The sequence below is a fragment of the Eleginops maclovinus genome, chromosome 4, assembly GCF_036324505.1.
Source record: "Eleginops maclovinus isolate JMC-PN-2008 ecotype Puerto Natales chromosome 4, JC_Emac_rtc_rv5, whole genome shotgun sequence".
Lineage (NCBI taxonomy): Eukaryota > Metazoa > Chordata > Actinopteri > Perciformes > Eleginopidae > Eleginops > Eleginops maclovinus.
This window is the reverse complement of record NC_086352.1, coordinates 27,803,402-27,815,579: the sequence shown is the minus strand read 5'-3', so window position 1 is coordinate 27,815,579 and position 12,178 is coordinate 27,803,402. Positions and strand designations below refer to the sequence as shown.

At 39.0% G+C, this 12,178-nt stretch overlaps 1 protein-coding gene across 3 annotated transcripts; it reads right to left on the bottom strand.

Moving 5' to 3' along the window:
* Window positions 1–781: 781 nt before the first annotated feature.
* On the bottom strand, window positions 782–8,819 carry kiaa0895l. Of its 3 annotated transcripts, none has more exons than XM_063880923.1 (8): window positions 8,404–8,819; window positions 7,979–8,023; window positions 6,651–7,426; window positions 6,431–6,574; window positions 5,617–5,749; window positions 3,994–4,299; window positions 3,556–3,653; window positions 782–3,046 (listed from the first exon to the last, which is right to left on the bottom strand). In XM_063880923.1, the coding sequence occupies exons 3-8, from the start codon at window positions 7,377–7,379 to the stop codon at window positions 2,885–2,887; spliced, it is 1,572 nt and encodes a 523-aa protein (XP_063736993.1). In that variant the 5' UTR covers window positions 7,380–7,426; window positions 7,979–8,023; window positions 8,404–8,819; the 3' UTR covers window positions 782–2,884. The 3 variants fall into 3 exon arrangements, with proteins under 3 accessions (XP_063736993.1, XP_063736992.1, XP_063736991.1); XM_063880922.1 differs by having other exon boundaries at window positions 7,979–8,026; window positions 8,404–8,818; XM_063880921.1 differs by lacking the exon at window positions 7,979–8,023 and having other exon boundaries at window positions 8,404–8,810.
* Between the last annotated feature and the right edge of the window lie 3,359 nt (window positions 8,820–12,178).

Sequence of the window (12,178 nt, the reverse complement as noted above, 5' to 3'; positions counted from 1 at the left end):
ATGGCCAACTCTACAATCCAGATAGCAGTGGTGGAAAATAACCAAGTACATTTACCCCAGAGTATTGTCTTGTCATGCCACGTTCTGCTCCTACTCCTATTGCAATTCAGAGGGAAATATTTGTACTTTTTACTCGACTACATTTGTCTGACAGCTTTAGTCACTTAAAAGATTACGTTTTTTGTATATAGAACATATGAAAAGTTTATTAAAAGCAATGTGATGTTTAGTTCTAAATAAAACTACCCAACAGTTAATTCAAGTGTAGCTGCAACAATCAATAAGTGAGTGAGAGAAAATGACTACTACATTGATCATATTAGTAATATTTTATGTAAGAACATTTGATGGTTCTAGAATCTAGACTGCTTTTTCTCGTAATTGTAATGCATATGTATTAATGTTGAGGTCTGAACAAGACAAACTTGATGGCATTTCTCACTATTTCCACTACTTTTACAAAACCAAAACATGAGTAGAAATGACCTCCACCAACCAGAGAGTAAAATCCTGCTATTACATTAATGTTTGAGTTATACTCTGATGTAATAGTTTAACAGGATTTTTTCTTTCTGACTGCAGACTGACAAGATTTTCCCAGTGGTGAAAAAGATTCTGATATTGAAGTAAAAGTGGCAATATTACTCATTATGCATAATGGTCACATTTAGAGTATTCAATTGTGGGGCTAACAAGGTCCAGTCTTATACACACAAGAAACATAGGTGAATTTGTCAGCAGTGTTTGTTTTGATGCTTTATGAAAAAGACCAGAGAGCTCATTAAATGTGTGTACTTTTTAATAAATAAACTGGAACTTCAAGATGTTTTCCAGAACATAAAACACTTGTGCAACATTCGTGCGTTACAAATAGGTGCATTCATTTCGGCAAATCCAGGGCAAATGTTTGAGGTCAGCAGAGGACCACCTGCTCAAATTTTAAAACGTACACCTGCTTACCCAATGGCTGAATTTGTAAACACAGCAGAATCAATTGTTCAATTACACAATGGTCTTCGGATCCAAAGTATTTAAAATGCACCACATGAGTAGAATTCACATTTTGTCAAGTGGTATTTTTAAGTTAAAAACTGGAACTACTAATGCTGTTTAGCACACATCCCGGCTTAAGTTCAGCTCAAAGACGGCCTGGCCCAAACTGAATGCCCTGACTGACATCTGAAGTTCAAGTGTCAAACACATAATAAAAAGCAGCCTACAAACACACGGTTAGCTACGGCTGATGAGCTCTACACCCATCGAAGGCACACCCACAACACCCCTGCTTTCCCCTCAGCAAGTGATAAATGGCTGCTTTTCTAAAAGCCTGACAGTGAATTTTTATTGCCGCTTGGCACTTTTTTTACATGAAAAAATTCACTCATTGGCTTAGTTTGCAGAGAGCTAGAGGAGAACATTGATACCACTCAACAGGGCAGGTGTTAAATATGAAGCAATAGCAACAGCTATGGAGGGAACAGCTAGCTTAGCTCTGTCACGAAAATGTCCTTTTTGTACGCAGTGTTATTTGCAGTCATAATTTTAGTGGAAAATTGACTGGGCTAAGCCATGATGATTTTGTACAAAAGTGAAGAAAAAACAGCTCCTCATTGCTTTTGTTTAGAAAACATGTATGTTCAGACTGCTCTGTCGTTCTAACACAGCTCTGAACTTACAAACATGTCATGTTCTTATCTTCACAAGAAAAACATTTCTCCAAACTCAGGAGTGGGACGGAGCCGCTAACATTAGCATAAACACTGTGATGAAGTACTGCACAGCAGATGTTTTGGTCATGAGTGTGGTCCTTTAACTACATAAACATAAATTATTAGTTAATGATATGCGTCTTGGCTTTGGACATTGGATAATTAGCCAGACATGCTAACGTTTGAGCAAAAGCAACTCACCATCCTTTCTCCTGGTTCTTCTATTTTTGGTTTGAGAAAGACAAGCTTTGCAAACAACATATATATCTCTTGGATCTAGACTCAACGGATTAAGTTAGAGTATCTAAGCTGTGATTGTTGTCAATCGTTATTTTTATGTTTCCGACAGAGCCAGGCTAGCTGTTACATGAGACTGACATCAATCTTCTCATCTACATTTCTGTAAGAAAAAAATATCCTTCAAATTAGCATAAGAAAGTTTGGCTTCTGCAGAGAGGGAGCTTGGGGACGGGGTCACATCACAGTAGCTTATTGATATGAAAAGAGCACCAAGGACACGGCTTAGACAGCTTAGACTTTACTTCCTAATAACACTGAAATTTTTAAAAAGCACCCTGGGACAGGATAAATACTTAACCAAGTCTACTGGCACTTGATATCTTAAAGATTCCTGGTGTCAGTAAATACATCCCCAGGGTATTCATAATATGTCTGTCCTTGGTGTCTTTTAAACAATGCAAAATATCTAAGGCATAAAAGCAATGATGTCTAAAATAAAAAAGGTATAAAGCTAAGACCAGAGACATTCGGTGTGTTCTCTTGAAAGTAAAAAAACTTAAATAATTGCATAAATAAGCATGTGATTATGTTTAAATCTGTACATGACATGTTATTGGTGTCTTGTACAGGCGCTGAGTGCAGTGATTATGTATGAGTCTACATATATAATGTTGGTTACATCGTAGAGTTGCAGTATTGAGGTAACTTTATAATAGGAGTAAAGGCGAGGAGAGGACATGCATTGGACAAAATGTAGATAGAGGTGTTAGTTTGTTTGTCCCTTTTTGTTTGTAACATTCAAGTTTTTACAAAAAAAAATTGCTCAAATAAAGCATAATACTGATTTGTTTTAGTGATATCGAACGCACCACATGTTCTAGTCTCTGTACCTCCACGTCTTCTTCTTCCTTGATTCGGGTGGGGCTGGGAGGGTTTCAGGGTAGCAGGTGTTGCAGCGCTGAATCGTCCAGTTCGTTGACGGAGACAATGTGATCCAGGTGTTGCAGGTAACGCTCCTGGTCCCGCATGAAGTGAGGGATTCTGGTCCGTGGGAGGACGGCCAGGTGGCGCAGCCTCTCCACGTCTTGGAAAGACACCTGAAGAGAGTAAGGTGCATTAGTGGAGGGGAACACATTCAGGATAGTGGTAGATTTCCTCAAATTCTGTAATTCAACTTTGGACTTCTGCACCAAAAAAAACAAACCAGGAAAAAAACCTAACAGGACAACAACGCTACAAACATTCAGTATGAGGATGTGACAGAAAATAACTAATTGATACCCAGCAGTTTATAGCATTACATTTTCTATACCAAAAACGTCCTGCAGGGGACAGAAACTGCACATAATTCCAACGAGTTCAAAGTCCTTGTTATATGTACAGGAGTCTGCATTTTCAGAATCAATCCAAACAACCAGATATGTGCATATTGTATTTATTCATATTTTTTTATATTTTTACAACTTGGTTTAAAGTTGTTTATCTAATTATTCCCAAAAGTAGAGTTTTTTTTTAGGCGGTTAACATAAGGGTCCCTTACTTACCTGCCACACAGTAAGCAATGTATCAGGAACAAAGGCTCTTATTTGAGGCTGACAACACTGACCTTTCCTAAAGAAGTCAACATCTTGAAGTCAATGTTCCTTCGGTGCCTAAGGATACGAAGGATCCCATCCAGGTAAACCTGATCTTTACTGAAGCAACCTGAGAAAGAAAAACACAACATGCAGGAAGTAAAAAATGTAATCAAATTAAAAGTATCATCTTTCAGGAGGGCTCCGTTATAATACAAATGAACTGATGGAGAGGTAAAATCTGAAGAATCCATCTACATTTAAGAGAAAAGCGGAAATAAAATGTTCAGAATCTTAAGGGTTTTGTCTCTCACTCTACCTTAATGCTACAGCCTTTTCTCTTCAATTTGTATCTTGTAATAATAGGCTGTATAAGATTTGGACATAGACTCTGTGACATGGCCCATATGTTTCTGAAGAGTAGTTATGAAGCTCAAAGTGGGCATCTGTGTGTGTGTTTGTGTGCTGACCAGGCTCAGAGGTGTCCGTCTGTCCCCTCTTGGCCCTCAGGCAGTACTCCCAGCGGACGCCTGGGTCCTGTACGAAGCGGGCGATGTGGCTGAAGAGGCGGCTGAAGCTCATGCTGGCAGCGTGGTACACGGTGTAGTACAGCAGGGCGGCGCGCCACAGGTAGGGCTGTTTCCGTAGCAATACGCTGTGCAAGCTGGCCAGGCCTTCCTCTGTGGGATTGGCCGGTTTGAGGCCGAACTGCTTCCTGCCTTCAGTGGTGCACCACGGCTGCAGGTTGTTGTTCACCCCGCGCAGGTAATGTGTACCTGAGGAGAGCATAAAGTCAATCAACATGGCAGCTTTTGTTATTTTATTTCCCTTTTTCCCCACTTTCTATTGTATCTGACAAATACTTATATTTTTTTATCCACTCTTTTACTGTTTGCCATTTTTCTTGGCTTGTTTAACGTTTTCATTTTATTCATCTATTTCTACTATGGTTTTTTTCATACATAGTGTTTTTCTATATTGTTTTCAAATAACATTTGCAATAAACTAATTGTCTGAGGGGGGACCTGTAGTGCATATCACTCTTTTACACTGGTGCCATGTATCACAGTCTTACAAAATGGAATGTTAAAGAAGGAAATGTTCAATAACAATTTCTATTTAGCCATCCTTGCTTTTGATGCGGTGAGTTCATTTTGTTGAATTGTGCTGAAGTGTTTTTGGATCTTTTTTCATGTATCCATGAATGTAGGAATTAAATGTTTTCATTCCAAGATGTTATCCTTTTGATTTTGTATTTCAAATTCCATAAATCAAAACGCATTGTTGGCATATTAAATGTTGCGAGCCATTTTTTTAGGAAGGATGGTTAGTTTGTAAAATTAAGAATTGAGTATGTACAACACATGGCTTTTATATTTAAACCTGGTTGTTGGTCTTAGTTTGTTTCCATTTTGTGTTCATGAATCTAAAGGCTTTGATTGTATTAATGATTTGGGGAAGTAATAAAAGAAGGCAAACAGTAAAAATAAAGACAAACAGTTTTCAAAGAGTTATATATGACAAACGTCTAAGTTCACTATTGTTATTAAACATATCTAATTTAGGTTGACAGATATGAAGAAACTGAAGTTGAGCTTGTTTGTTTTATATATGGAGTACTTACATATGTGGGTCATCACTATGATGATGATTGTATATATACTGACACAACTTCCCCTTCACACATCAGACGAACTGAGGAAAAGGGAAATCCCGTCTCAGAGGATGACCTATTTTCATGGCACTGCACAGCTGGATCGCATGTCAGTGTTATTGAAACCAAACTGTAGTATTATCGGACTCCATTTTGTCGACTCTTCGTCTGAAGAGACAGATGGATGTCTTGCTCCAACAATGAGGTGCTAAATTACCACTTAAAAGGAGTAAAGGAGTAACTTCATCTTGTTGTGTAATAAGAGAAAAGACTAAAAACTGTTGAACTGTATTAAAAAAGCTACAAGACCTAACTGACTAAACACTGAATGTCAACTCTTATGCAAATACACTCAGTGAGATAACCACTGTTGTGTTTCATTATTAATTAAGTATACTTTGTAAATGACATGTTAGTCTGTGTTTGAGCGGCAGCATACCGATCTCATGTCGCAGCATCCCCTCCAGCCAGTACTGCCGAGCTCCGGCCAGGTTAATGGTTAGGGTGGGGCGGCAGCTCTCCACCACCATCACCGCCTGAGACAGCAGCTCGTCGGAGAGACGTACCACTACCTGCACACACACACACACACACACACACACACACTAATTGAAATAAATGTACAAACTTTTTCCACCTTAGGAAAATAGAAACGTTGTAGCTGCTCAAAGCAGAACTTATCTGTTGGTGGCCCTATTGTGCTTTTTGGGGTATTGCCCTTTCCTGTAGTGTGTTATAAGAGAACGTTTTTCAAATCTTAATCTCAGAAGTATTAAATTATGTGAGGAATAATTAGATGTAGTGGAGTATGTTAACATCTTAGCTGAAAGGACCACTTCACTTCACATATTAGCATTGTTTTTGTTGGGCATTGTTAAGACTGAAATCAAAGATATTGAAAAACTGTTATCCTATATAAAACTACACTCTGCATCACACATTTTGACATATGACAACATGAAAACCACAGGTGTGAATAACAAAAATTCCATTAAGAAGAAACATTATGGTCACAGATTTAAGTCCCTGCCCCGATAAAAAAAATATATAGTTTGGACAGGTAGCTTGCCTCCTTTGGTCTCTGAAGTGTCCATGAGCCCCTTAAGGCAGCTCTGACTTAATGTGTATTTTTGCGCATTCAAGTATTTTGGGCCTAAATATGGGTCATTCAAATAAAACCAAAACCTGTGCTTTTTCCTGCAATGAGTTAAAATACCTGCTGTGTTTAAGTCTCTGTGCTGCATGTCACTCACCTCTCCCACACAGCCTTCTTTCTGCAGATATTTACGTACAGCAGCCCAGACTTGACTTTTAGGGAGGATGCTGCCACCTGTTACCACCTCGAAGTTCTCATAGGAGCCAAACTTCCTCAGAACACACTCCATGATACCAACCGCCTGCAGTGGAACAGAAAAAAACCATTATCACCATCATTTGAACTCACAGGTAATGTGTGGATGTTCAGTACTGTACCTGTTCCAGGAAGAGGCCGGAGCCCTCTCGGTACTTGTCCAACACGCTCCTCGGCTCCGGCTGAGCGTACTCAAACTGAGGCTCGTACTTGTAGTCGGACTGGAAGAAAGTCTGCTTCTCCTGCTCCAGGTTGAGAGGCCTGAGGGCCACCAGAAGGCAGGGCCTGGACGATGTGGGTAGTGTCCTCCCTGCCACCCCCTTAGGTATGTGTGGCAGGGAGGTGGCAGGCCGCATTTGCCCCCTGCTGGCGCGTAGCCCGAGGGAATAGTTGACGGAGCAGGTGCTCTCGCTGCGCCGCATCCATCCGCCTGCGCCCAGGCTGGGGCTGGTCAGGCTGCGTGTCGGGGGCGAGGGGGCGGCCGAACCACTGCGCCAAGGGGGCTGCAGAATCCGCCTGTCTGCCATCTGCTCCTGAGACCCTCGCAGCCGCTGGGGTGTCATCTCCAGGCTGAGGGGGCGGCGGAGCGGCGGTCTTGGCATGGCCCCGCCTTTTGATGATGATGATGATGATGGCCTCCTCTGTGCCTGGCTGCTGTTCGTCTGGGCCGGAAGTCCGTTTTGGGACACTTTCTCCTTATTGGTAACATTGCTCTTTTTGGCGGGAGGTGTGGGCGTCCCTGTGGTTTCGGGTGGATCTGCTTGGACGTCTGGCTCCATCAGGTCCCTGCTGCTCCCAACACTTTCACCCTCAACCTGATCCATGAAGACTTCAACTGAGTCTAACACCATCACCACGCCTGCTACGCCTCAATCTCAACCTTCCTCCAGCCCCAACGCTGTTGACAGGACACACAGATTCATGCATACAGCTTAATTTTTGTAGTGAGGGTGTTTGTGTGACAGCTGAGGAAAATAGGTTGATGTCTTTCACAAAAGGTGGTTACAGTCCTGCAATCACACCTGTACTTAAATTATAAAAAGTAAAAGCAGTCACTGTGAAGCAATATGTGCCCTGTCAAAGTTGTGTATGATGTTTTTGGATTACCAAACGGCTGCCGTTTTTCTTTAAGGTTGTTCTAATTGTAACTCCTTTATATATTCAATACACAGAAATTATATAACATCATCTTTAAAACGTAAACTAATTATGAGTTAGGGTACCAGACCCTTTTTCAGCTTTGTTAAGATACAATTTCCAGCTGATTGAGGGGGAGGCTGAGGCAAAAAAAAAGCTTTTTAAATATTTAATTAAAAAAGATAGGAGAATTTTATCACAGTTCATCCCTGTCATCCATAAAAGATACAATGTTTCCCTCCCAGATGTAGTGATGTAGAAGTATAACGATAAGATTGAAAAACATTTCTAACATTTCTACGTAAGTACAGACCTTGAGTAAATGTACTTAATCCATCACTGATGCTGCTTATTGTTGCTGCTGGTGTGAAAGAGAAGGAAATGAGGTTGATGTCAGTCACTGCTGATGCTTTAATAAGATTATATATGAGAAGCATGTCAGTGAATGTGTCAGTATTTATGGACACAGATCAACAAACAGGAAGCAGACAGCCCATGTTGTCTGGACAGGAACAAAGCACCCAACATAAGTCAGCTATCATTAAGTATCCAGCTGTTCACTAGTAACATACTAAGCTAACATTTACTTATATTACATGAAAGACAAGAATACAGTTTAATGTTGAGTCTCCATGGAGACACTAAACCAAATAACAGACACAGGGACTCATTCTGAAGACAAAACAACTCAGTAAGGAGCCCTTTAACTCTCAAACTTAAATAAACAAGCTTACTTACCGAGGAACAGCGAGTCCCAGGACTACTTTAAAGATACCTGCCGTTTCGTTCACTCATTTCGGCTGCAGCTCCACAAACCGGGCGGAGGAGGCTGTGTGTTTGCCGGTGAACGGTGATAATTAGCGGATAGCGGTTCAGTAGGGAGCGGGGCCTGAGGCGCCTGCCTGGGCCGGCCAGGAAGCGGTGGTTGTGTTGGAAGATATGACGCGTTACGCCGGGTACGTCTGTACGTCATGACGCTATCCCTTGCGTTGTTAAAAAAACAAAAAAGAAGAAAAATTGAAGAAATGTTTGACGTGTTTTAGTTGTCAAGTCTATAGATATACAAACATATTTGCAAACGTTCTTTAATACTGATATATCCCCGCTGCAGAATACATTTTAACATCCTATTTTATATTATCATATCTTATAATACAATACAATATTATAAACATTGTCTAAATGACTTATCATAATTAAAATAAAGAGGGCCTTTCAAAATTATATATAGAAACATTTAATAAAACAGTAATTTCTAAATTACTATAGATAAAACCAACAATAAAAAGAAACAAAGAAACTTGCACAAAAAAGAACTACTTGCACTACTGTCAAACTGTGTTGTTTGTGTCTAATATATGTATATACTGTATTACTTAGTTTTTTTTTGTATACTCCTTTTTACCCCCCCCCTTTCTTTTTTTTTTCTACGCTCTTATCTTTTTATATTATATGTTATTGTTTATATTTGGACTGTGGGGCTGCCAGAAACGGTATTTCAATGTTCTGTATGTATAACACATGTGGAAACTTTGACAATAAAGTGGACTTTGACTTTGAGAGTGAGCGTAAACACAGGGGCGTGGGTATGGAAGGCTAATCTTCGATAGCTACTATTGTGCTCACAGATGTTCCGTAAAGTCTCACCCTACTGCTACGATATATGTTCAGCAACTCCAAATATCAAGCTGTAGCACAAAGCTACGGATAGATAAAGTACATACACTATATAGCCTATGTATATTTGCACAAGATTAGTGTCTCTGCATTAGCATCGTTTTAGCAATAGAGCACATGCTCCAGCCCCCTATAGCTCCTTTGCTTTACGTCATTGTGGGTCAAGTACAAAATAAAACGTTGCCAAAGGAACACAGACTATGAAATAGTGGTTATTTATACAATATTTTATATACAAATACATAAACATTCATATATTAATCACTACGCAAATATAAAAAGAATAAACACAGCAACAAAAAAACAAAGAAGGGCAAGGACCCCAAAAAACGAGTGCAATTAATCTGAAAATAAATCCAACAAAGAAGGGCTCACTATTTTCAACCTTAAAATGAATTTCAATTATACTTTCCCAAAAGAATGATTATACAAATATTTCAAAATTTCATGACTTTAGATTATCCAAATAACATACATTTGCAAAATGTCAGAGGGGAATGCCATTTTCCTTGATAACCAAGATAACTAAGACTCTCTTCGATACAGGGCATGAGATAAGAGTAATGTTTCATCAATCACAATACAATAGACACAAAAGGGTCCACTTCAAATTTGAACATTTCTTTCTGGTTATTCTACAACTTCAATTCCATTAAATCCATTATAAATTATTTTTGATTCAGTTTTGTTGACGTTTGCTTAAATCCATACATTCTTTGGAATATTAGTGTGTTCCACACTGTAGAAGCTTCATGTTTTCTTCAGCTGAGCTTTAAAAATAATTGTGTTTTTGGCATTAGAAAGGAATATCTTATGAGCCCCCTGAAAAGACAACCAGATGGCCACCAATGATTCCTGTTTGACCGATACTGGTTGTAAAAAACAAATAGATGATCCATTACCACAAACACTGTTTTAGCTTGTCTTTAGTGTCTTGAACTTGAACACTCTTCATTGTTACTCACAGAAAAAAATGTTTACACACTACTGGGCTCCACCCTTCACTGTTTATCAGTGGAAACTTAAATATGTTTAAACAAATAATATATGTTTAAACAAATAATAACTGCCATGATGTGTTTGTTTAGAATCTGAAATAAATATGGTCAGATTTAGTTTCGGTCAATTGATACTCATATGTTGTAATGTGAGATGCAGTTGGTAATATATCATAAGGAGAGAGAGGGTTTTCTTTAAAAAGAAACAAGACACGCATTTTATTTTTAGTCTTCAACTAAAACAGTATTTTACAGAAACACAAACTGCTTATTTCACTACATGCCTTGTGCTGCCCTTTCACCACAAAGGGGGAAAAATGCCACACCTCCCCTCTCTTCCCAGTCAAATTTATAGCCCGCCTTCCCAATTCACTCTGACCAATCAGGTAAGTAAATTCATTATTTTATCTAAAATAATATTTTACATTCAAACAAACAAGATCTGCACAAAACTGTTTTTAAGTTCATTGACATACATGACGTCGCAGAGTTATCAGATCTATGGGGTCAGATCAGTCTCATAATACACAAATGCACACAGAAGGATGCATTGAAAATACAAGTGTGAATGCTTTTGTGGATCATGAAATACAAGTGGCATTTCAAGATCCACAAGAGCATTCACACTTGTATTTTCAATGCACACACAAACGTGTTCCGCTTCACATACTCTACATGTAAATGCAATCCAAATACAGAAAAAAGTTTTATATATGTATTTTTGAACCACACCTATCTGTTTCCGTGTAGTGTGTGGGTTTTTTGAGACTCCCCTGACGGTCACCCGATTCGTACTTGTAATGTTTTCCATTCTAAGCCAATCATATGAGCGCACCCCCACGAGGGTAAGATTTCTTGCATTCATGACGTAGCGCTTCATATACGCATTTTGCGCTGTCCGGAGCTGACAGGTCAACTTCAACATTGCGTCTAGCACAAGTGTAAGTGAAGTGTCTCTGTGTCAGGCCTGGCGCCAGGATAAAATGACTGAGGGGGCTATTATTTTTCTTCAGATGATAAAGTGGGTTAACGTACCCATGCAAAAAGGCTGAACAATTAGAAGATACGGTTTCAACATTCAAAACATTTATTAACCAAATCACAAAAAAATAAATCACAGAAACCTAGAACCGCCCAGTGCTAAATACAGTATTGAACAATCAATGTCAATGTAAATGTGTCAAAGCGGCAGAAGGCAGAATTCCTACTGCTCCTTTCACCACGCAGACACAGGTCGGTCAAAACGTTTGACCTCTGTCATTGCCAACAAAGGGTATATAACAAAGTATCGAGATTAACTTTTGTTATTGACCAAATACTTATTTTCCACAACAATTTGAAAATAAATTCTTTAAAAATCCTACAATGTGATTTTCTGGATTTATTTTCTCATTCTGTCTCTCATAGTTGAGGTATACCTATGATAAAAATTACAGGCCTCTCTCATCTTTTTAAATGGGAGAACTTGCACAATTGGTGGCTGACTAAATACTTTTTTGCCCCACTGTATATTCATTTGCCTATGAAAATGTATGTTATAAACTTTAAATTAAGACAATTATTTAGAAATATGCCTACCTTTCTTTAAATCAAATAGTTTAGCCAAATGTTTATGAGTGTGTGTGCTTCCTCACACTCTCTTCAGTCTTGTTGGATTCAACATTAAAAGAATCCTTGGAAATGAGTGACTTCAGATTTGCACAGTGGTTGATAGTAACAAAGTTCACTTACTCAAGTAAGCGTATTACTTCCCACTTTGTCCTGCAACTGTTGCACAGCAATTTCCCTCGGGATAAATAAAGCTTCTTTAATCTTGTACTATACTCAAGGACATTTTG